This window comes from Sciurus vulgaris (assembly GCF_902686455.1).
Source record: "Sciurus vulgaris genome assembly, chromosome: 18".
NCBI classification, from domain to species: Eukaryota; Metazoa; Chordata; class Mammalia; order Rodentia; family Sciuridae; genus Sciurus; species Sciurus vulgaris.
The window spans coordinates 25,574,270-25,598,951 of record NC_136479.1 but is presented as its reverse complement, the minus strand read 5'-3'; the positions used below and the strand labels follow the sequence as shown (position 1 = coordinate 25,598,951).

Genomic DNA, 24,682 nt, shown 5'->3' with positions numbered 1-24,682 from the left:
TTAGGAACCCATGCCTGTGATCCCAGTGGCTTGGGAAGCTGAGAGACTGAGATGGGAGGATCGCAAATTTGAGGGCCACCTGGGGAACTTAGACCCTGTCTCAAAATCAAAAAGGACCAGGGATGTAATTCAGCAGTAGAGTGCCCCTGGGTTCAATCTCCAGTGTGCACACACAAACAGAACTCCAAGTTAACTGAAGTAATCCCAGAATTGCTTTACTATTTTTTGTTCTGTTGTGCAGTGCTATGGATAGAGCCCAGGTCCTCCTGCATGCCAGGCAAGCTCTCTACCACTCAACTACATCCCCAGACCTTTTGATTGTATTTTGAGATAGGATCTCACTAAGTTGCCCAGGTTGGCCTTGAACTCAACAATTCTCCTGCTTCAGCCTCCCAAGTTGCTGGCATTACAGGCCTTTGCCACTGAACCTGACTTAGCTTTTCTATTCTTTGAGCACTAACTGGGGAGATAGAAATGTCTAGGATTGCTTGCATGATTCAGTTTACTGCTGAGACATCAAGCCATTGAATGAGGAATTTTAATCCATGTTGGAAAACAGCACAAAGCTTGGAGAAATTCACCCCAGGGTGTATCATTCCTGCAAGGGTGGACACCTCATGCACAATATTTGTGCATTTTCTCTGATGACCCAAACAGGGAGCAGGAAGGCCCTTGCAGGTTGTTGCTAACTCCTCCCATCCCAGCTGGACACAAAGCGCCTCTGAAGTTCAATACTAACTACATTTGGAAGCAGTAAGCAAGTGAAGTGCCAGTGGCCCCCATTTAACAAAAAAAGATACCAGGGCCCAGGTGTCGAGAGTTTGCACAGATGGTGCTGTAGTTAGTGGTGAGCAGGATGTGGGCTCTCCTGGTCCAGTTTTCTGCACCCTAAGCCACTAATTCACCATCAGGGGATTTTGACTGCCCACAGACGTCCTGCCTCATCCTCATCCCAGGAAGGTGGTGCTGGCAGGAGGCAACACAAATGTAAATGACCCTCTTTTCTTCAGAATCACCTGACCTTCACGTGTGGCATAGGCCTGTGGAACCTAGGACCTGAGATGGGCTCAGGGGTGTGCCCTCCCCCAGACAGTCTTGGTGCCTTGGTCCCAGCCCAGTTTGGCATATGTGGCAGTGAGATCCCAGATGCACGCCGCAGCACAGACACTGTCTCCACCACAAGGCTGTTGCCTAGAGAAAGTCAAGAGTGGCAGTCTGTCTTTCAGCTTTTCCCAGCTTGAGAAGGAATTTACAGTGCTCAGACTTGTCACAGCTCAAGCCCTGCACATGCCATCTGGCCTCAGCACTGGAGCAGGGGGCAGTCCAGACGGCGACATGGTATTGGCGTTCTGGACAGCTGTGCTCCTCTCCACAGCTACTGGGAGTGTTCTGGGGCACTTCCTCTAATTCTTTGAGAGTTATGGCAACCAGGCTGCATGCAATTTACAGAAGTACAGATGGATGACATCCTCTGTGTCCTACTGGGAGAATGCTCTCACCTTCTAGGGAGCATGCTTCTAGAAGGAGTGATTGGTGAGCTGGGTACTTATCACACCTCCACCTCCTGCAACCACTAAGCTGTGTTCCTCAGAGAGCCCTGAGAGGCCCAGGTGCCATGGTGGCTTCTCCCAAACCCCATGATCAATTCTGATTTTCTACTATGAAATTAAGATCTCATGCACCCTTGCTTTGGGTAAGAGTATACTTTCACTGATAGGACCATACTCTGAGACACTTTCTTGATTTCTATTGGCTGTAGGTCTTTCTCTTGGCCTTGGACTTGGAGAGTTCTTTGTTTTTAGGATATGTCCAGATAGTTATGGGATGAGGGGCAAGTGGCCAGGTGCTGGAGCAGAGGGCCAGAGACCCAGCAGACCAACCCTTCTCCATAGGGCCTACCTGGGTCCTTGGGTCCTGGGGTCCCTACGGATAGGCCCTTGGTGTGGTCCAGGGTCCCTCGTTGCTTCAACTCTTGGCTCTTGGCCCCCCTGCACCTCCATCAAAGCAGAACCTTCTTAAACGTTTTACTTTTGGGCCCCCTTATAAGTTTGGGGGTTTTTGTTTGTTTATTTGTTTTGGGGGGCATTTTCTTTTTGTCTTTTTTTTTTTTTTTGGACTAGGATTCTACTGTTTGAGAACCATCAATGCACATTTTTGCCTTTGGGTTTCTAAAATTACTCCCTTGGCTGAAATGCTTAGGAAGCTGGTGTTGGCGGGAGCTCCAGGCTTGTCCTCTGTCTCTCCTGCCTTATTCCTGGGATCAGCTGTTTATCCAGGAAACTTGAGCACATGGGAGCTTTTAGTCATCTCATCTGGTTCTAAACTAACAAGCCATTGTCATCTATTGTTGCAGGACATTTATAAATTAACTTAGGAGCTTCCACTTCTGACCATGAGTAAGGTGAGACAACCTGGCATGAGTCACTGACAACCGGGCAAGTTATAGAAGCAGCCTTTTTCAGACACTGGACGATAGGCAGTGCAGCTTAGACCCTGGCTAGGCCAGGCTCCTTGCTTATCTGTCTGAGGCAGCCTATGGTCAGTGGCATAGGTTGGGGATCCAAGTAGAGCAGGATGAACTGGCTAAGTTGAGGGAACAGAGACTGAGTTTCTGGAGGCTGCAGGAGCAGGAATTACAGGATACAGTACTAGAAGAGGAGGGAACCTCATGGAGAGAAAGTCCCCAAATCTGGATATCAGTCTGCTGGAATCCCTGACTGGATCGTGTGTGCATAAAGTGGACTCAGAAGACCAGTCTAACAACTGAAGCTGCAACTAGCTGGAGAGCTTCCAGAGGGCTGATGTTCTCATTTTCTCTAGCCAGAGTATAGGGCCATTTATATGTTAGTTCATTTTCCATTGCTGTAACAAAATACCTGAGGTTGGGTACTTTATAAAGAAAAGAGATTGATTTAGTTTAGTTTTGAGACTGAAATTCCAAATTCAGACCATACCATTGATTAAGTCTGTAGTGATTCTCTTTGACTGGGTCACATCACAGGGGATGGCATCATTGTGGGAACGTGTGCAAGGAAGGAAGCCAGAGAGAGACCAGAAAGGGGCTATGACAACTTTCTAACTCTCAAAGGTGTCACCCCCCAGTACTCTACATTGGGGACCAAGTCCCCAAACACATGCACACTTAGGGACATACTTAAACCATAGCAAAGTATGATAATTGGTAGAGACCCCAAAGAGGACACACCTTAGTATCTAGGCCAAATTAGCACCAAAGACTCTTGTGGTCCTAACTGACAAAGCTAGAAAATAACTCTCAAAGAATCATGATTATCTGCCAGTAATAAACTGCCTGCCAAAATAAACTTCAGTACTCTTTAGAGAAAGACAGTAAAATCCAAACATTCAACAAGGAGAACTCAGTGTCCAGCGTAAAATAAATAAAGAGCTAGGCGTGGTGGCACATGTCTGTAATCCCAGTGATTTGGGAAGCTAAGGCAGGTGGATTACAAGTTGGAGGCCAGCCTCAGCAACTTAGCAAGACCCTGTCTCAAACTAAAAAAAAGAGGATATGGCTCAGTGATAGTGTTCCTGGGGGTTCAGGGAGAGTGTGCCAGGGGAGGAGACAGTTTTTACATTCAGCCCTGGTCTTTCTCCTTGCCTCTTCGTCCCAGGTGGGAGGGGATGCTCTTCCCTCATGCTTCCAGTTTTGCCTGTAACCTCTGTGAGCATGCTACAAGCTGATCTCACTCTTGTACACAGGCCATATTAAGGGTTTCATGAATATAAACAAGGGAACAAAGGAAGAGAAATAAAAGGGAAGGCTTAAAGCATTTAGAAATTTTAATAGTGTATTACAGAAGCTACTTAGCTGTGTAAGATACAAATCCTTTTTCTTCTAAAGAAATTATGCAGATATGTAAACACTGAGAAAAAAACCACAGATATGCTTTTGTTCTTTGGTTCACAAACTAGCATTAAATTATTCATTAAAATTGAAGGTATAGATTTCATAAAACCAGAGAGAATTCCAGCAAGAATGAGGGATGTCAACTCCGTAATCGACTTTGCCTTTTGTTTCTGTATTTCATTATTACCAGTTCCCTTACAGACAGCAGATGGAACCCATGGGGCCTTTGAAACCTAGGACTCTCCACTGGCCTGCCAGATCCCCTGGACACAGGCAGTCAGTCCCTCAGGCTCCACGGAGCAGGCCAGATCTGTGACAGCATCACACTATCTTAGTGCTTCAGCTTGTGGGTGATACGCTCAGAGCTTCCATGGTGATGACAGTTTTAAAACTAACCTTTGTTCTTGGCAAGATTTCTGTTGCCCAGACTTCCTGGCAGGGTTGAAGGTTGACCACAACAATGGTTCAGACCAGATTATAATATGGTTATGAAGTTATTTGAAGATGCTTTTATTTTCAAGATTCCCTTTTTGTCATTTGGTTGGGGTAGAGACGGATGCCAACCAGTAAACAAATATTGCTCAGTCCGCATCACAGAACACTTGAACCAGATGGAGATTGCCACCAGCCTCTGCTCTCACGTCACTGTGTCCTTGATGTGCAGGGTCCCTTGAGTTGTGATTGTTGCTGCGGATTAAGAAACCACGGTGCCTCTGACTCGATTGAGTCGAACACCAGAAAGCCAATTTTAATAAGCACTCTCAAAACACTTCGTCATCCCCCTTGGCCCTTCGCCGGGAGGGTCTGTTTCAGCAAATGGGTATTTTAAACACCAAGAAGACTCTGCTACTTGCCTTGTGGCTCATGCCAGGCGGCAGGATCGGACCCAGCCCCCATCCTGTTCAAGGAGACGCTGTTGTCGCTGCCGCCTCTTCTGCACCTCTGTGTGAGGCGCCCTAGGGCGTCCAGCAGTATGAGCCTGCAGGGCTTGTGAAGGGCGAGGGTGGCCAGGGAGTTCACACAGCTCTCCCCAGATAGGACGAGTTCTGCGAGGTTCATGAGTAGCTCATCCTGCGGGGAGCCAGCGTCCCTCTGCATCTTCCTCCTGGCCCGTTGGAGGAGCACCGTGTTGAAGAAGAGTCGGCAGGCAAACATGTTCAGAGTGATGGCCAGCACCACCCAGAGTGCAGAGGCTGTGTCCCTCCTGGTGAGAGCTGCCCGCCAGGCCAGTTTAGTGGTGAGCAGGAGGAGGAGAACCAGCTTGAGAATGAGGCCGAACCCAAAGCCCAGGCTGAACTTCACAATTTCGTACTCGGGCCAGGCAGTCAGGGGGTCCGCCTGGCACATGGTGGGTTTGTGCAACTCTCTGGATGTACCCAGCAGGGCTACTGCAACCAGAGAGCTGCAGATGGCACAGCCACAAATGGCAGCCAGGCTTGCCAGAAGCTTCCGGGTGTCCTGGGCCCCTGTGAGCAGGTAGCCCGAGGAGCCTGGCAATAGGGACAGGACAAGCATCGCCCCCTGCAGGTACTGGGCATTGAAATAGCACATATTGGAGAAGAAGGAGAGGACCCCGCACTGCAGGTTGGTTGTAGGTATGTAGTCAGGCCTGCTGGCAACACTGAGTGACAGCAATGTCGCCAGGACACTTGTGACTGTGAGGCCTGAGAGCAGCATGTCCAGGGCCCCTAGCCTTCTGTGACCCCGAATAAAAGTGATCAGGTTGAAGAGCCCAGTCACCAAGCTCAGCGGGACAAATAGAGCAACATACACATGCATGCACCTGGAGATGACGCTTTGTGCAGCAATGACATCCTCCACGGCTGGGGATACATGGCTTGGGTACTGAATCCAGGACATGTTGTGGGAGACCATTTTCGGGGCAGCTGTCAGACCTGTAATAGAAGCACACGCGGGGCAGTCATGGACTGGCCCAGTGAGGAATGAGCACTTTCTGAGGGGACAGTGTTCCCAGAGAGCATGTGCCTCCAGCCTGTCCAGGGGAGGCCAGCTTGTTCAGAAGGAAGGTGTTTGGGGGTGTGGGGCAGGCTTGTGTCTCCAACAAGCGTCCTTCACTCAGCCCACTGAGCCGTGGCCAGTGCTGCAGTGGGGGAGAGTGGGGAGCAAGGACTCCACCCCATTGTCCCGAGCAGCCCCTTTGCCACCCTCGCCCTGTCCAGAGAACCTCATCACTTGTGGGCTTAAAAGCCTCCTTTGAGTGTGGTCCCACATAAGTACCATTCTGCCGGGACGAGTGACTCAGCACGTGCCCCTGTGAGCTGGCTCTTGGCAGCTGTGGCTGTCTCCCCAGAGAGGCGCTCAGTCAGTGGCTTCTGGGGAATAGAGTTTGAGAAGAGCCAATTTTGAGTCGCCTGGTGCTTCCTGCTTATTTTGGTCCTAGCTCTGCATGTCCAGGGAACGGCCTGGAACATGCATTGCTCAGAGGCAGAGCATGCCTTGGCACTTACAGTCTGGCAGTGGGGCCCTGAGAAATTCTAAGAAATCCGGAGAAATCCTGGCCAATTCCTACCCCCATTGGGGGCCTCTTACCACTCAACACAGGCTCAGGGGACTCAAGGGGTGGCATGTTTTAGATGCTGTCTCCCTGGGGATTGCCAGCCTCTGCCCTTTCACTGGGAGTTGCTTTATTATAGCAAGCTGTAAATTCCTGGGGTTCGGGCTTTAAATAGCCTCTGTGAGCCCATCTTTAGTCACTAAGATAATTTTGTTTCCATACATATGTCCCCTCTCTCCTTTTAAATTTTAACTAAATAGCAGATGAAGCTGGGAGATAGCACTGCTCTTTAGTGGAAGGAAATCGAGGACAATAAAATTGGAAGCGTAATGGAATCGTCAAGGGCTGGCGTGACATGGCCAGGTTTGTTTTCTCCGAGGGTGGTAGACTGGTCTGGGTAGACTTGGGACCACATGGGAGGCGGGTGCGTTTCTATGTCTCCCAGCATGTCCCGCTGTGGGCCTGGGCTAGCAGGCGCACACCTTTTGGGCACAAATCGCAGATACGCAGCTCTTTGGCAGAGGATGTGAAAGCCTGATTTCCTCCCCACGGTTAATAAGCAGAGCAGTTTATGTGGCGGATTTCATGGTGTCCACATTCGGTTCTTAAGTCTGAGGATCTTTGCATACATAGACCTGTCACTGGCTTTTCCCACTAGTGTCACAGATACCCTTCTGTACCCACACACGTCTGTCTCCTGTGTCTGGCAGCTGTATGATATCCAGTCGACTGGACAGGAGCCATCAGGCTCTTTGAACCAAACACGGACCATTCTCAGTATTGACCTGGGACAGTGTGAGGTCCACAGTTTTAGGTTTTTTTTTTTTTTTTTTTTTTTAATATTTTTTTAGTTGTAAATGGACACAATGCCTTGATTTTATTGATTTATTTATATGTGGTGCTGAGGATTGAACCCAGTGCCTCACACATGCTAGGTTAGCACTCTACTACTAGCTGCAACCCCAGCCCAGGTCAACAGATTTTTAACCACATACAGCCCTGTCCCCAAAGTGTGCAGTGTCCTGTGTTGTAACCAGGCCCCCTCTCAACCCACAGGGCATCTGTGTTTCCCGGCCAGTGTCAGGGCCACCCACCCAGCTGCCCCTGGCTCTGCATTCCCTCCTCACTGCTCGGCTCTGTTTAGGCTGAGTTCCTTCTGCCTCCAAGGCCTTTTTAAAATTTCCGGGATGATAAAGATTATCTTTGCCAGTCTAAAAATTTGATGGCTCCTCTGGGGTTAGAATTTTAGAATGACTGTGTTTTTCCTGCCAAGGACTCACTGGACTTCTCATGTTGGTAGCCTGGTCAATTTGTCACTTAGGAGAATTTCTCAGCCTTCACGTCTCAGGGTGTCTCCTCTGCCTCAGCCCCACTTCTTTCTCGGACTCTGACCCAGTGCTGGACTTTCTCACCAAGTACTTTCCTCAGGCCTGCCTTTCAGACCATGGTCTTTCTCTCTGTCTGTGGCTAACTGGCTGCTGGAACTATCCTCCTAGTTTTAAATTTAAATTTCTGTGTTTCTTATTTCAAGAGATTCTTTTGTGTGTGTGTGTGTTTTTTAATGTGACATTTTTATAGGTTCCTATTTCTTGTAGATATTTTCAAACTTACCTTTCAGTTTCTATCTCTGATTATCTCTGAACAGGGGTGTTGGGTGTCATACTTGACTGCTTATTTAGAAATAATTTGTAAATGAGAGTGACTTATTCCAGATCATATTTGTTTTGACTTCTGCGAGTTGCCTGGGGGCTCCCAAGTGCTGGAGAGCACAGAGTGGCTGGCTGTGACCCTGCATGGCCATCTGCTCTGGCTGTGCACAAGGGGCCCAAGCAGCGGCCTTCCTGTGGCTTCCCGGTACAGGCAGAGGCAGGGTCTGCGGGGTTAGAAGCCACCTCCCAACATTGCCTTTCCTCCCCTCTGGTACTTCCTTATGCCATATATATATATATATATATATATTCTTTTAGAAGCCACCCTCCCCTCCCAGTTCTTTTAGTATTTTCTTTTTAAACTAATTTTCAGTATGTTACAAAGCCCACTGTTACCAGAACCCAGGGACAATGTGCCTTGCAGATCTGAGCTTCTGGGCTGGCCCTGCCTCTGTCAGACCACTCAGCTACCTTGTCCGTCTGAGGCTGGAATGAGGACTCCCACAGGCCACAGGAGCACACCTGTTCCACTGCACAGTGCGCACTGGTGTGGGCTTGGCTTCGACGTGCTGCTGCTTTTGTGTCCCGGTGGTACCACCATTGGCCAGCTTTCCCTTCATCCTATGGGCCTGCAGGGGCCACATGGGTCACTCCGCCCTGGGTGTGTGTGCGGCTCTTCAGACTGAAGACGGGCGGTCAATTGTGATGTTTTCCATCTGCCGGTGCTTAAGGACCCAAATGGTGTGTAAATTAAGACTCACGACCAGACTGAGGGGAAACAATTTGAAATGTTCATCTCATCAGGCAAAATGGCAAGAAGCCTTCCGCACTCTGACCGCAGGTCAGGAGACAGATTTGCTGTCCAGATGTCCAACCTCTGTATCTGGTCAGTGCCTCATGGACAGTGCCATGTAGGTGGCAGTGTGGCCTGTGGATGTCACTGTCAGATGCCATCCTGGCTCACAGTAGTCTGCTCTGCTCCGATTTGTCCAGGCCCTGGTTCCCAGCCTGAGTGAACAAGGGTAGTGTCTGCACTTGACCTTGAGCATCCGAGAGGGTACTTTGGGCCCCTAGGAGAGGCTACCGGCAGCTTCTTGCCACACATGAGCTTCTGTCCAGGGCAGCAGGAGACCTTGCTCAGGCAGCTAAGAGCCGTTGCTGCGGTGTCTTCCTGCCCACCCTGTGCAGGGTCTCGGTATTCTGACTTCACCACCAGCTTGTGATGGAGGGTCATCGTGATGCATGGGATTGTGTCCTGGCTGTGTGGTGGGCACCAGAGCACCCATTTCCAGGACTGGGACATAGAAGGAGAGTAAGGCCACTTGGGAGCCCTCCTGGTGGTGGTGCCAGACACAGGTGCTGACATCTGGGCCCACCAACCCTGCTCCAATGGCATTTCCACCAAAATATTGGCTCTTATGCTTTTGCTCAGGACTCCTTGATGACAGGGTGGAATTCGCTTGTGTACGAGCTGTGGAGACCTGGCGGGCCCACCTCCATCCATCTTCCTGGGTTCTGTGGCATGGGGTCTTCCCCAATGATAGCTGAAGCTCCACTGGGTCCAGGTCCTGCTGAGGCCTGACTGGTGAGGAGTACCGGGTGCCTTCAGTTCTGTCCCCAGTTCTGTGCGTGCCACGCCTTCCTCCCTGTAGCCCTGCCTGGGTTGCATACCTTACTCTCTTGGACCCTGGTGGCCCTGGACCATGTACCCCAAGGTAGGCAGGGCTGAGCTCCCCTTGGCAGCCTGAGACCATGCCCTACCAGATGCAGTGGATGCCATGTCTGCCCAGCAGGACCACCTCGCTCTCTGGCTTTTCCTTTTAAAGCAAAGACAATAAAACAAAATCATGACGGGCGTTTGTCCTGAAAGCATCCACAATTTCGTCCTTGCTGCACAACCTCCTGGTTCGTTGTATCCTGGGCTTCTTGGCCTTGGTGATCTTGCTCCCCTTGCTTTACCCTCACTCTACCGTCCCCCAAAAGGAGACAAGAAAGATGGTGAGAGGATGAGACAGTGGGGCTGTGCTCACACGCCGGTCAGCTCAGGCTGTAGCAGTGCGGGCTTCGGCTGCCAGCGCCCTCCCAGCGCCCTCCCAGCACAGTGGAGATGCACATCATGGCTGCTGGCCACTCTGACCTGTTTCCACAGAAGGTAGGCGCAGCTGTGTGTCCCACTGCCTTCCAGACTAACACATGATGGCATCGTGTGGCGCCTTCAGGTCCTTCCCTCTCCCTTGCGTGATGCACAAGAGGGGCCTCCGTGATGTTGGGTGCCCGTGGTCACTCCTTTCTGTGGCTGTGCAGTCTCAGTAGAATTAGACCATCCAGACACAGTCCGTGTGTCTGGTGGCTCTCCAAAAGCTGCATTAAAGAGGTTCTTAAGGGAGCATATGCTTTCTTTCTTCTGGGGCCTGCCTCAGAGAGCAGCGTTGCTGTACCTTTGGGTCAGGATAAAGCTGCAGCATCTCCCTAGGGGGCTGCACCACCCCTCCTTCCCGCTGGAATCTATACTTCTAACTTGAGCAAAAGCAAAGGTTTTTAATTGAATCCCAAAGTTCCCTAGAAGAGGGACCTGCACTTCACAGCAGCAAGTTTCAAGCTAAGAACCAGGGGCTCTGGGTCCCTCCCTCAGCCCTGTGGAAGGGCTGTTGGTGTCCATGGGTCCTTGGGGAGCTCCTTACACTCCCAGGCCCATGTTGTGACTGCTGCGCTCCCAGCAGCACTTGGCTGCTGCTCCTTGCACAGCCTTCGGGGGGTTCCTGGAGGTGAGCATGACGCTTGTTCCCCAGGTTGGAAGGTAGGAGGTGAGAACAACCCATCAGGAACAAGGACTGGAGTTTCCTAAAGGGCCAGTGCAGGGATGCAGGGTGCTGCTTCCTTCCACACCTGTGCTCCTCCAGGGGACATCAGGGTGTCCCTCGCCTGTCTCAGGTGCTGCATTTCTCCTGCTTTTTCATGGCATCTGTTGTAGGTGGCAGAGTTCATATCTGCTGGGAGTTCTGCCAGTGCCACTCACCACACAGTTTATTGAGTGTTTTCATGGTTCCTAGTTTTTATTGTCATTATTAATGGCTAATTATAATTGTGCTGTGACAGTTACTAAGCCTTCTGCTGGGTGGACATTGAGCTCTCTGAACTTTTGCTTTTACAGATCCATTCCAACCTGTACTTGTTTTTACCAATCGCTGGGAAAGGCTCACAGGTGGTTTTTCTGTGCAAAAACAGCATAAACCATTGAGGTCGGGAATCTCTGGTGTGGTCCATGGGCCCTACAGACAGGCAGCACAGCCATGAGGTGGCCTTGGTGTTGCCTGGCCCCGTGCAGGGCCATGTGAAGTCTGTCCCTCTGGTCCCATTGGTCTCAGATCTGAGTCTTCAGGGAATTGTAGTTTTCTTGTTTTTCTGCTACCAGCTGAGGGTATTGAGGGCCTGTGAAAGTGTGTCTCTGTTACTGGAACGAGGAAGGTGGGTCGGGCCATGTGCCAAGACAGAGCACAGAGAAAGTTTGCACCGCCTTCGCCGGAGGCCCTCTTGCTAAACTGCTGCTGTGCTCCGACCCCCCTTCCTCCGCCCTGTAGCACCTCCTCCCTCCACAGGACTCGGCTATTTTAGCGCCTCTGGTCTAAACATTCCAGTCTCTGGTCCTCCAGCCTGGAACTGACCCCTGATGGATGAGTCACTGTGTCTGCTGCATACGTGGTCTCATGTCCTGCACAGCCAGCCTCTGGCCAGCTTTGAACAAAGGTGCAGCCTCAGAGAAGCTCTTGGACTGATATCTGGGGGTCTCTGGAGGCCAAAGGCCACCAGTTTCTGATCCCCAACCCACAGTCTGGATGGGCAGTGCAGGAAGGTCTGGCTGTGTGTGAGGCACTTGGGTGGCTCCCCTCTGTCCTGCCTCTACCCTCATGGTCCTGTGGCTGTCCAGTTCCAGGAACTGTCTTGAGTCTCATTTTTAGGTATTGGGAAAAATGACCTCATTGAAGGATGGGGATAAAAGAGCTTTCCATTTCCTTTTTCTTGAGTTTTCCAAAGAAAGCATGTGTGCCCTCTGTATCTCACACGCAGGCATGTGCACACACATGAACACATGTGTATGTGTGCACCGTGGCACACACCAGCATGCAAACGGCTACACATATGTGCTCACACGCCCCTAGGAGATTTGGAACTCTTCCTGTGTGCCTTGGAGCATCCAGACTATCAGCAGTGACCTGGTTGCTGTACCTGTCTCCTGACTAGGCAGAGGACCTGCCTATCCCACAGGCCTGAGGGCACACAGTCCTCCTACAGGGTGAAACTCAGAGTGCCCACGGCCAGAGGCACCTGTGTTCCCTTGCAACCTTCCTTGAGAAATCCTAACACCCATCCCTCCTCGGCAGGGGGCTGTTCAAGAATGAGGCAATGGGGAGTCTTTGTTTTATTCAAGTTTCATTTTTCCAAACACCCTTCCTCCATGAGAAGTATGCCCATAGCCTGACCATCTAGGGCACAGATTAGATGGATGAACAAGCAGGAAATGGTGGAGAACGGGGTCTAGAGGTGACACTCATGCCTCTTTGAGAACCTTCGTGCCCCATCTGTGCCACTTGTGCTGTGGACAGCAACTCCTCCCCAAAACTGGACTGGGAGGAGGCTGCAGAGCAAGCCCACTCTGTGCAGAGGCTCCTGCGTGAAAGCTCCTCTGCACAAATTCACTCAGACCTTGCAAATGAGCTGATGTCATCCCTGTCGTCACAAATATGTATTGCAAGGCCACCAGGAGCCCTGAGGTCAGATTGCTTAGGCTGCCCGCTTGGGACCTTAGAACCTGTGCAGGACTCAGGTTGGGGAGATGATATGGAGGAGGGCCCAGAAAGCCATCTAAAGGCAGGAGCCAGCCTGTGTGGTGACAAACCAGAATGCGGGCAGAGCCCTAACTGGTCAAGAAGTAGGGCCGCTCTTTTAGCCAGAGAAGGCGTTGGTATTTGTGACCTATTGTTGACTTCCGATGGTCCCTGTGACCCTGGCCCACTGTTGGTTCTGAGGGATCATGCCTAGCTGCTGAGCAGAGCCCCTTGATCCAGCCCTGAGGGCCAGGCGCCCTGACCCTTTGCTTCTCTCGCTGCACAGCATGGCGTCTACAGGTCCTTGTGCCCTAGCAGGGACCCTGAGGGAGGGCAGCATGAGAGCCTGCCTGCGCTGCAGGGTGTGAAAGTGTCCTCAAGAGCCTGGGCAGCCCTCCCTCTGGATGAGCTCCCATGTCCCGAGGTTCACAGGGCCGTTTGTGGACCCCTCTCCCGGCAGCCTGCCCTCTGCTGCCCAGGTCTTCCCCATAGCACACCTGCCAGCTTCCTCTGGCCAGTCGTTCACTCAGCAGGCTTTGATGGAGCATGCCTGAGCCAGGGGTCGGGGCACCTGGGGGCACCTGGCCAGCCAGAGCCAAGAGGTAAGCCCCAACAGAGGGACGCAGGAGGGGCGTCTGCATGAGTGTGCACTGAGCCCAGCACCCTGCCCGGAAGTGCCCATGGCTTTCCTTCCTGTCAGCTACCTTTGAAGGAGCAAATGCTGCCTGGAGTCCCAGAAAGCCAGCAGTGCCATCACTCATTGCCTCTTGGGTGACCAGTGGGTTTGAATGCCATAGACGTGTTCCCAGCCAGTTGACACGCTCAGGAATGCATTATGAAATGTCACCAGAGCACCCTTGCAGAGCTCTTATGAGGTGAGACGAACCTGCACATGGGACACTGAGCCTGGCGCTGGTCCCTGTCGCCCTGGGTTGAACCACTGCCTGAGCACAAAGCCTGTGGTGCAGAGGCTGCCCCGACCCTGCCTGCTTGGGACGTGCAGCCTGGCTCCCCAGGGCTCCCTCCCAGGCTCTGCCTGCCGCCTCCCTGTGGGTGGAAAATGGTTGGCTTGGCTCCTGCCCCCACCCTGCCACAGCCGAAAGAATCCTCCATTTTCAGGTCTCATGTGCCATGAAAACACATTCCAGATGTGCCTCCTGTAAACTTTGACTAAATTCTGTCAGTTCAGACCCTTCCCGCGTATTTGTCCTACGATGAAAATCCAGCAGTTCCTACTAATCTGGCGACTTCATCACCACCCAACTCGCTCTCTGACCCTCCGCAAACCTTTCCCCCCTCTGTTTTCTGGATGCAACTAGACTCACTCTTCCCCTTTTCTTAATAAGGAAGTGGGCAGTCTGCTCAGTCATTTCTAGTGCCAAAGGCTAGAAAAATGGTCACGTTTTCTTTTTTTAACAGAATTACCTATAGTATAAAGAAACTCTGGTTTTTAGAAAGAACTTCCACCATGGTGAACTTGCTGCAGCCCTCAGCCCCCAGCCGGCCTTGACCCACCCGGTAAGTCAGAAGAGGCAAGAGCCGGGTGGGCAGGGTTGCTGCTTCCCAGAGAAACGGACAAAGGGCTCACCTGTGCCGAGGCTCCCGGTGCCCCTCAGGGGTCATGAACTGGGGGCTCTTCAGGAGTGAAGAGGCTGCTGGAAGCCAGGGCTTTTCCGTCCCGTTTCGCCCTCCCTTCAGTTGTTCCCTGCTCACTGGGAACAGTCAGGCATAGAAACCTACAGCTTCTTGAAGAAAACAGGAATTGGCTGCGAGTCACCCAAACCACACACACTGCATTTTAAGCAGCATATGGTTTGACCGTGTGACCCAGAAAAATTCAAATCAACCTATGTCGCACCAGCTTAGCGTGGAGACGGGAGAAGTGACGTGTGCACTGTGCTGTCCAGGGCTTCCAGGGCCTTCCTGCAGACGTGCTGGCCCCTCAGGGACACTCCCTCCCAAAGAGTAGCAACGTTCACCACTTAAAATAGGAGCTAAAACCCCACCCAGATGGGGGAAAGTGCTCACAGCCGGTGTGAGCCAGCAGAGCGTTCCGGCTGCCTCCCCTCAACCCTCGCTGCAGGCCAGCATCAGCCCCACCCAGGGGTCTCTGTCATCTGCACTGACGACAGGGGGACCCGGGACAGTAGATGCTCCATCCTGGATGCCAGGTGACCCGAGACCTAACTGCAGAGTTGGGTAGCCGCCAGCACCCAAAACTTTACTCAGGGGTCGCATGGAAGTGGGCTGAGCCAGGACATACGCCAGAAAGCATGTCGTGCACCCTCTACGCCTGGCCTTGCTGAGGAGGCTGCGGCGCTGGCAGAGAAGAATCCTGGGTGGAGGCCCCACATTCTGAAGGGAAAGAGCCTGGTCAGACAGAGGTAAAAGACCTTGGAAATGGCTTTGGAGAGCCAACTTCCTTTCCTCTGGCTTTTCCTCAGGTGGCCCTGTTGGGAATTTAAGGTGCAGATAGTCTTTGGGCCCCTCCTGCTTGGTGCTCCAGCCACCCCCCACCCTTTGTGTACCAGGGTTGAACCCAACGGTACTTGAAAACTGAACCACGTCAACAGCCCTTTTTTATGTTTTATTTAGAGACAGGATCTCACTAAGTTGCTGAAGGCCTTGCTAAATTACTGAGACTGGCTTTGAACTTGTGATCCTCCTGCCTCGGCCTCCTGAGCCACTGGGATTACAAGCGTGTACCGCCGTACCTGGTTCCTGCCCCTCTTTGAAGGTTGTTCCATGTCGGGTGGACCCTCCGGGACTGTTTATGCTGCGCCCAGCTTGGGGTCAATGGCAACATCCATAGGGAACCCGCAGATGCTGCACAGTGCTGCCCCAGAGCCCTGAGCTCTCCTGGTGTGCTCATTGTGGCACTGCCCTGGGCACTTCCCTCGGCCTCCAAAATCTGGCAGAAACCTGTCCAGGGCACTTCACCCAGGCCCTAGGTGGCCTGAGTGGTCTGTGGCTGTCAGTCCTGAGGATGATGATGCCAGCTGCCCCAGGGACAAAAGTGTCTTTTCTAGAAACCAGATGTGGTGGTATAGAGCCTGGTGTTTTGAATGTTGTAAGAGGGAAGTATGAGGGACCTCTGTGCAGGGTCTCCTGCTGCTACAGGGGTTGTCTGCTTTTCCGGATGGTCGCTGGGCCCTCTGGTGCCTACCTTCTACCTACCATGTGTCAATCTGGAGGTGAAGATAGCTTGTCCAATGTGTCACAGCACATATCAGACTCTGGTGGGTACCTGGCCCCAAGCACTGATGGGGTACAGATTCCCCCAAGAGCCACTGAGTACCCATCTTCAGCCGAGTGCGGTCTCTGGTGTTTCACATGTTACCCTATGTCTGCTCTAGATTTCTTGGTGGCCTTTAATAGTTCCACAAACCCACGTTCTACCCCACCCTGCAGAATGGTCCCTGACTACCTGCCATGAAGGGCACTCAGGGCTGTGGGGTTGTTGTGAGGATCCCTAAATGATGGATGGTTGGGGTTTCTACAGACAGGAAGTGCTGGGAGTCAGGGGGCCAGTCATTCCTCCTTTGGGTCTCATCTCACTCTGCTGGTGCCTGGGCTTCCCCACAGAGGACTTGGCAGGGCAGAGAGGTGGGGTGGGGAGCCCTGGGGACTGGCCTGGCCTGGCTCCCCACTTGCCAGTGCCCTATGGTAGCCCCCACACCTTCCTGGACTTGGTTTCCCCACTGTAAAAGAAGGGGACAGACTCCTGTCCTGAAACCTGCTGCCTTGTCCTCTGGATGTCTTGCCCTGTCCCTGGCTGAAGGGATTAACTCTGTGCTGTCATTCCCTCCAGGAACACAGCGTTTGGCTTGTCATGGGCAGTGCTTGGTATCACACTGCCATGGGACCAATGAACAGGCCCCACCCAGGTAGACGGCCACTCCCGTGGATGCTCCACCAGCTCGGCCCCAGTGTTTGTTGTCTACACACTTCTGTGAAGTCTGGGGCTTCCCTAGAAAGGGCATCCTGTGTCCCGGTTCCAGGAGCTTGGGCCCTGGGGCCTCACTTAGGGCCTGGCAGAGCAGGTGTGCTTTTCCTCAGTGATGCTTGGCCTGCGGGTGGGCTCTGAGCTCCTGGAAGACTGTGGACACTGCTGGCCCGGTGCACTGTCCTCCCCTGACCCATGGTACACCATTAGACTGAGTGAACTGTGTGTGGCTTGGTACTTGTGTTTGTGCGTGGGGCTGTTAGCAGTGGGGGCGCTGGGCCAAACGTTGCTCTGCCTGGGAGTTGGGAATTCAGGAAGTCGGGGCCCCAGGACCATGTGCTTGTGGCCCTGTGCTCTGAGGGCCCACCACACAGGAGCCCATGAAGCTAAGTGAAGGATTAGGGTAAGCTAGGATTGTTCTTTGGGGACACTAGTTGAAGGGATGAAAGGACACTGCATATGGGCAGTAAGCAGGGGCATGGCTTCCTTCCCTGGCACCTGGAGGAGCCACTGAACCCAGGTCAACTGGGTGGACACTCAGCCAGCGAGGCACACCTCATCTCTTCCTCTGCTCCTTTCCATGTTCCCAGGGTGCCCTGTGGTAGGAACAGACTGTTTCCTGACCTGTTCCATCTTCACGTGCTGCACTATGGGCCTCTCAGGAAGGCCCTGCTACTATAAGGCCCAAGGCCTTATACATGAGTGTCCACAGCAGCACCATTCCCATAGCCAAGCAGTGCACACAACCCACACGCCCCGTCAGGTGAGTGGATCAACAGTGTGGTCTGTCCACACGTGAAGGAACAACTTTCCGAAGCACTACAGGCAGAAGATCCTTGAGCTATGTGCTCAGGGAGAAGCTAGACACAAAACATGCATTGTATTAGGACTCCATGTCAAATTAGAAGAGGCACATACAGAGACAGAGAGCAGAGGAGTGGCTGCCAGGGACTGGGGGCCAGTGGCATTTTATATCATTTCGTATAATAACAATAATTATCTTTTTGTTTATCTTGACTTTTGTCATAGGCACCTTTGCATTGTTTTTTGTTTTCTTTTTTTGGTACCAAGGATTGAACTCAGGGGAACTTAGCCACTGAGCCACATTCCAGCCCTTTTTATTCTTTATTTAGAGACGGTCTGGCTTAGTTGCTGCTGGCTCTGAACTTATGATCCTCCTGCCTCAGCCTCCTGAGCTGCTGGGATTGCAGGCATGCACCACTGTGCCGGGCCTGAGTCGTGGGTTTATTAATCTTAAGTCCAGCCCTGGCAGCCACCTAGGTGCTTTGCTCTTTAGGTATGTGGCCATGATCCCTGACATGTGCTGATCCTGGGGTGGAGGCAGGGTCATCCTGTGGAAGCAAAGCTGCAGCCTGTGATCCCTCTGCCTGTGACCCTGAGGCCCAGCTTGCTGCATGGCTTCCTCTGTGGCAGGGCCTGCAGGAGGCTCGGATGCCCAAGGAATGGATGGGTCCTTGGATAAACATTCTTCTGGAGGGTATACTTTGGGTACTCCTATCTCCTCTTGTGTCACAGTAGCTGCTGTCCAGGCAGCGCTGCAGTCGCAGCACACGAGGGCCACTTACATAGATGTTTGAGGGGTCTTGATTTTGTTATTCTCATCCTATAGGTGGGGAAATTGAGGTCTAAAAGATAGGGCAGCCCATCAGAGAAGGCTTAACTAGCCACCTGACAGGCTGAGCCAGCTTCGAGCAGGAGCCAGGGACTTAGTCCTCCATGGGGACAATAAGCTTGTCGGCATGGGAACTTGAGAAGGGGGTTGGGTTCAGGAGGGTGGCACAGTGGCCATGCCCTGGGCAGGCCACTTTGAAGGGCATTGCTTTCTTCTAAGGGAACTGCTGCCTAGATGAGAGCCACATACCTATAGGGAAGGAAATGACCCAGAAGAGAGGTTGACCAGTGAACCATGAGAGGCCTGGACACCCTAAGATGCTAGACGGCAAGGGTGCCAGTGCTGCCATGACAGGCTGTGGCGTATGCTGCATCTTTGTGGAATCAGGGCTGACGCATGAGGAGCATGCTCTGTGGGGCATCTGGGAGCCACGCAGCTACCCATCTTGGGAGTCAAAGAATGATAGGGAAGTGGGGCAGGTCATGCCCAAAAGCATCCTTGGATGTGGCTGTCCATCCTTGTATTTGTTTTGAAAGCCAAGGGGGGGTCGAAGGTGTTTCCATTCCTCAGGTGACAGTGTGCACCGAGAAAACCTACAAAGGGAATGAATCCTTCATCATGTCCAGGCGAATCTTCTCTGACCTGCCCATCCAGTTGGGAGGAGTGGGGTCAGCAGTCAGGGGAGTTTTGTGGGTCCTGGCACAGATGATAAAGAGATGGTAAGGGGACATGCTGACAGCTGTATGCCACATTGGATGTGCTCTTTGAAAGGCACAAGGTGCTGAGATAGACTCAAGAAGAAATAGGAAGCTTGATCAGTTCCATAACAGTTGAAGAGATGGAATTTGTAATTAAAACACTTCTATAAGGAAGGGCCAGGCGCCCTGCCTTCACTGGCCTATTGAACCCAGAGTCTAGGGAAGCAGTAACGAGTTCCTTCCTAATCATGCTTCAACACATGGGTGGGGCCCTCCAGTCTTTCCTTGATTGGCCTACCGACTGGCCTGGGAGAGCCCAGGAGCAGCACTGGACCTGTGGGGAATGCCCTGCATCTGGACTGTGATGCTAGTGGTGGCAGCTGTTGCACTCTGGCAGCCTGTTCCGAGCCAGGACTTGGTGTAAAATAATACCTGTGCAGGTAGCTGAGGTTGTGTAAGCCTGACCTGCCCAGCACAGGTGACTGAAGATCACAGGAGGTGCCGCCTTCATTGCCTCATGTCAGGCTGGAGGCTCATGGTGGCAGCTCATCCTTGCTGGCAATGCCAGAGGTGACCCTCTGGTGATGTGGTGATGTTCTTCAGTTCCCTCCCTGATAATTAGACTCCTGCAAGCAAGCACCCACCTGACCCTCTCACCTGGTGGCTTTGACCTCTCTTCACTGTTTGGTGCTGGCATGGATCCCAGGACCTCGTGCTTACTAGGCAGGCACTGCCAAGCTACCTTGGCTTCTCTTGGCCAGTCCCTAAGAAGTTTGCATTTGGATCTGGCGTGATGGCACATGCTGTATTCCCAGTGGCTTGGGAGGCTATGGTGGGAGGATCACAAGTTCAAAGCCAGCCTAAGCAATAAGCTAGGCCCTAAGCAACTTAGGGAGACCCTGTCTCAAAATAAAATATAAAAAGGCCTGGGGATGTGGTTCAGTGGTGAAGCACCCCTGGGTTCAATCCCCAGTAACCGCCCCCTCCTCCCATAATGGTGTGCTTCCTGCTGTCATGGTCACTCTCTTTCTTTCATCCCTCTTCTGCCTGCTTTGTGGCTGTCACTGGATTCATTGGTAGTTTTTGTTTGTTTTGTTTTTAGTGCAGTGTGTTAACCTATTTCACTCTTACTAAACGTCCCAGATGTCCAGTGGGAGCCCCTCCTAGCCAGCTCCTGAGTCTTACAGACATAGCCCTATTGGTCCTCTATCTCCATCTTGCTTCCTCCACAAGGTACTTCAGGACCACCGTGGATAAGCCACTTTTCCACAGAGCCCTGGTTCTCTCTAGAAACCCTAGAGGTTGATATACTGAGAACCTGGGGCTGGTCCAGCTGGCTGTTCTGTCATGGGCCAGGGCCAGGCCAGAGTGTTTCCATTCTGTCCCTCCACCATTCACTGTCGCCTCATTTTTGGTAAAAAGTATTTGCAAAAAATAATTTTTTAAGCTGTATTACTTTATAGCTTTTTATCTACCTTTCTAACCATAGCCTAATGTGTCTCTGATGCATTGTTGTGCTAAATGTTAACTTAAATTGGACAACCAGAAATCTCAGTGTGAAGTCACCATGAGCCCAGCCCTTGGTAAGCAGAAATCCTGTGCTATGCCCTGCTCCTGTGTGGCTCTGGTTTTCCTAGGAGCTTTGCTGTGTAATGCTGGTTACTCAGACCCACCCTGGGTCACTTCTGTGTATGTCTGTAACAGCTCCTTATGGATGGAGCTGTCCTGTGCTGCTGAAGTTTGTCCTTTCGTAAAAGCAGAATTTTCTGTACTGCAGGGAGCCTTGTGCCTTCTGGCTAAGTGTCTGCAGGAGGAGTTTCTAATTCAGATCTCTATCAGATCGACATGCTATTGTCCAAGAGGAGAGAGCCCTAGACCCATAGGATTGTCATGTCCAAGGAGGCCTCTCCTCTCTCCAGTTCCCTGAAATTCACACACTGGGCTTGAGGCCCAAGAGCTAGTTTGTCCAGCCAGGGTCACTGAGCAGAGTCAGGTTACCCCAGACTCCCAGATTCCAGGCCAAGTGCCTCTGTGAAAGCATGAAGGGGAATCCAAGGATGTAACAGAGCTGCACTTAGACATTCTCATGCTAAGAAGCCATTGGAACCTTGAGAATGGAACCTGTAAAGGCGAAGACAGCAGGGACTTAAGACACTGTGGTTGAAGTGTCATGAGGCAGGGCCTTTGCCATTTCCCTGATATCTGCTGCAGTGTTCAGACCACAGCAGGTATGGCTCAACAGTGGTCATTCTGTCTGCGAGGCGCAGAAAGTCTGGCCACCTGGGGCCTCCAACAGCCCTCACTGCTGTACACATCAGCCTCTGTACAGACGGGGGCTCTGGGCAGTGCACCAGCCTCCACAGTGCTGGCCCGTACAAGGGCCTAGCCTCCAGGTCCATGAGGCCCATGGTCTAGAAGGTTCTAGGCATCCCACAGGATGGGTGGTCACGAAGGCAACCAGATAACCAGTGCCTCCCCTTCTTCCTTACCTCCTCTAGTTTTGTTTTAGTACTGCCCTCTGGGCACAGGGCTGGTGATGGAGTTCCTTCTGCCGGGACTCTGGGGAGAGGAAGGGGCCATCCCTGCTGAGAACACTGCTGCATCCTGGCTCCTTGTCCCTCAGCACAGCCTTGATATGCTATTTTTTTTTTTTTTTTGGCAAAGACAGGCCCTGATCACTTCACTCCTGATCTGCTAAGAAGTGTGAACAGCGTGGCAGGAGCCCAGCTTAACACTTAAAAGCTTGCCATTGATATTATATCTGTACTTTTATGAAATCACTTAGAAGTTAGAGGCATTTTGTCACGTGAAGCATGTGTATGTGGAGGGGGATTCTGATGGAGGCATAGGTTTTCTGGGCTGGATGCCTGTGTTGGCCACCTGGCTGGATTGTCTGGAAATACTTCAGCCAGTAAGGCACTCTCTGTGCTCTTGTTTGGCTGCTTTGGGGTCAGAGCGTTGTGGGGAATATAGGATTGTATCAGTTTGCTTCGTCCCACCTGATTTCTTCAGCTGAAAAACCTGTCGAAAGCATCTTTTCTCGGGTGACCAGGTTTCCTCTGGTCAGTGCTCTGGTCCTGCTGCCTCCTGTCCTCCCTGCATGGCTGGCGGGGCTCCCCTGCATGTGGCTCTGGACGTGAGAAGTGAAGGTTCACTGATGGCCACTGGATGGAGCTCTGAAGACGAGGAGCTGAGAACTTTCTGTCCTGGATAATCGTGAACCACATTCTTCTGCTTGTAGCGTAAACCCAACAGCACTTTGAACTTTACAGCATTTTGTCTGTCCACATCTATTTCCTGGCTTAGGGACCCAAGGAGTCTCGGAGAAGGTTAACACATTCCTGGCATCCTCATGCAACACTGAGGGACAGTTCCCACATGGCCAGGTTCAGCTGTCTCCAGCATCCAGGCCACAGAGGTCCAGCAGGTGCAAACACCCATGTAACCAGTGCTCCACTGAGACACCAGATCTGTCCTTCCAGGAGGTCCCTCACAGCTCCTAGGGGCAGCTTCTCCTACCCTGGAACAAAGAGGTAGGCCGCCATGTAAATGCATGCATCCGGCTATTGGGATTCCTGGTACTGTTCTGAGTGGCAGCAGTCTTCCTTTTCATCACCGAGCAGCACAGGCCTCCTCTGTCTTCTGCTTATGAACAAACCTGCTGTGAAAGTGCAGGTGGATGTGACATCTGCCTTTGCAGCTGGAACATGGTGATTGCAAGGCAAGTTTCCTAAGTGACTATTGAATGGCTGTGTCATTTTACAGCCCTCCCACTTTTCTCAGTCGCAGCCTTGGTGTCTGTCTGATGGAGGAGGTAGCAGGAGCAGGCCGATCCAGCCCTCATCTGGGAAGAAGCCCTAGGACTGGGTAGCGGCCAGGCTGGAGCATGCAGTTTCTTAGACTGAGGTCCGAGGGAACCCTAAGGACTAAGGTGCTCTGTGGAGGGCTCGGTGATTGGAAATGTTTGGGAAATGAATACCATTTCCCTTCTGGGAGTTTTAGGTGTGCATGATAACATCCATGTCCTACAGAGGTGAACCCAGTGAAGCCTGTTTACCCTACTCCTTAGCCCTCCTTCCCTGATGCCCTCAGTTCACAGGGGCTCTGCACACTTGGGTCATGGCAGTAGGGGCTCTTCACTTGCTGTGGGGACCTTGACGTGTTCTCTACCCCTTCAGCCTCCCCATAGGCCCAGGGGCTTGATGGTTATCTGTTGGGGTCTCTGCTGGTCCCACAACTTGTGGTCCAGAGGTCCCTGGGATTTTCAGTTATCACAAGCCAAGAGAGGGAGGAGTCCCTGAGCTGCCCTGGTGTGGGTGGCCCAAGGCTGACTGCAGGGCGTTGGTGTAGCCTGGCCTGGCCTGGCCTCTGCTGGCTGCTCCCTTCAGGAGTCTCCTTAGCTCTGGGCTTCTGCTCTCCTCTGTATGAGGACAGGTCAGGCACTGTTATGAGGCACACCAGAGAGACTTGAGGGACCTCCAGGCCCATGTTCCCGTCCTCTTTCTCCCGGCACCTCCAGCCTCTCCCCAGCACAGCCCTCAGAGCAGCCACCGCTTGCCCAGAGCTGTTGGTTCTGTTTGCTTAGTAACAGGCTCGCTCACGTGCACTCAGGGGCCTCACTCTGCTTGTTTCTGCAGCACTGGGGATGGAACCCAGGTCCTTGTGCCTGCCAGGCAAGGACTCTAAGCCGCCCCAGCCCGGGTTCATTCCCTGAAGGCCTGTCCTATGACTTGGGAAGACTCAGTTGCCCTTGGCATGGCAGCCTCGCAGGCCCAGAAGTCACTCCAGCAGTCCCCACTGGGTGCTGTGATGTCCTTGCTCTCACGGTGCCCCAGCACCTTTTAAGCATAAGGAGGTAGGAGAGGGTTTCTCCTGAGAAATGGCTCCCTGCCTGGTTCTTGAGGGCTTCCAGGCACCTGGCTGCTGCTGAGAGCTGTCTAGGAATTACCCGCTCCAGCCTCCCACTTCACAGCAGAAAAGAAACCCCAGGGCAAGAGCTTGCCTCAGGCACATAGAGATCCAAGCTCTGCCCTGGGCTAGACCCACAGCTGCCCTCTCAGAGCTGCCAGAACCCAAAGGAAGAGGTGTCCATTATGGGGGCCGCAGCAATTTCAGTGTCTTCACATCATGGTAGATCATACAAGGAACGTGGCCAAACGGTAGACATCAGTGCCAGGGGCATTCAGAGCATCAAGGGGTGGCACCTACTTCGTGTTAAAATCAGAAAGGGTGAGCTGCCACTGGGCCTTGGTTCCCATGACCCTCACTGTCTTCCGGAGCCCCTTCATATCACAGTGCCCTTTCAAGACTTGGTGATCGCTATGTCTTTTGGGTGGCCCCTGCCTTGCAGCTGGCCCTTGTTAATCTCTTCTAGTAACCTTATTCCTGGTAGGAGGTGAGCCTGTGTGTCTGTGCCACCTAGGCTGCAGGTCTCGGAATGTTGTGGTACTGTTGAAATGATTCTGTCCCCTTAGTGTGGTCGGCCCCACCCCACCCCTCTATCTAGTGGAGGAAAGAACAGATGGTTTTCTGCAGTGATGATCTTCATGG

The 24,682-nt window shown here is 52.4% G+C and overlaps 2 protein-coding genes across 7 annotated transcripts in view; one reads left to right on the top strand and one right to left on the bottom strand.

Annotated features, from left to right (window-relative positions):
- The window catches only part of CHLSN (cholesin), a 155,433-nt gene that overhangs the window by 78,789 nt on the left and 51,962 nt on the right, over positions 1 to 24,682 (top strand). The window lies entirely within an intron of this gene.
- LOC306649593 (uncharacterized protein) lies at positions 15 to 24,599 on the bottom strand. Of its 2 annotated transcripts, XM_079120661.1 has the most exons (3): positions 23,576 to 24,599; positions 14,444 to 23,527; positions 15 to 5,763 (listed from the first exon to the last, which is right to left on the bottom strand). In XM_079120661.1, exon 3 carries the CDS (start codon positions 5,741 to 5,743, stop codon positions 4,715 to 4,717), a length of 1,029 nt encoding a protein of 342 aa, XP_078976787.1. In that variant the 5' UTR covers positions 5,744 to 5,763; positions 14,444 to 23,527; positions 23,576 to 24,599; the 3' UTR covers positions 15 to 4,714. The 2 variants fall into 2 exon arrangements, with proteins under 2 accessions (XP_078976787.1, XP_078976786.1); XM_079120660.1 differs by having other exon boundaries at positions 14,444 to 24,599.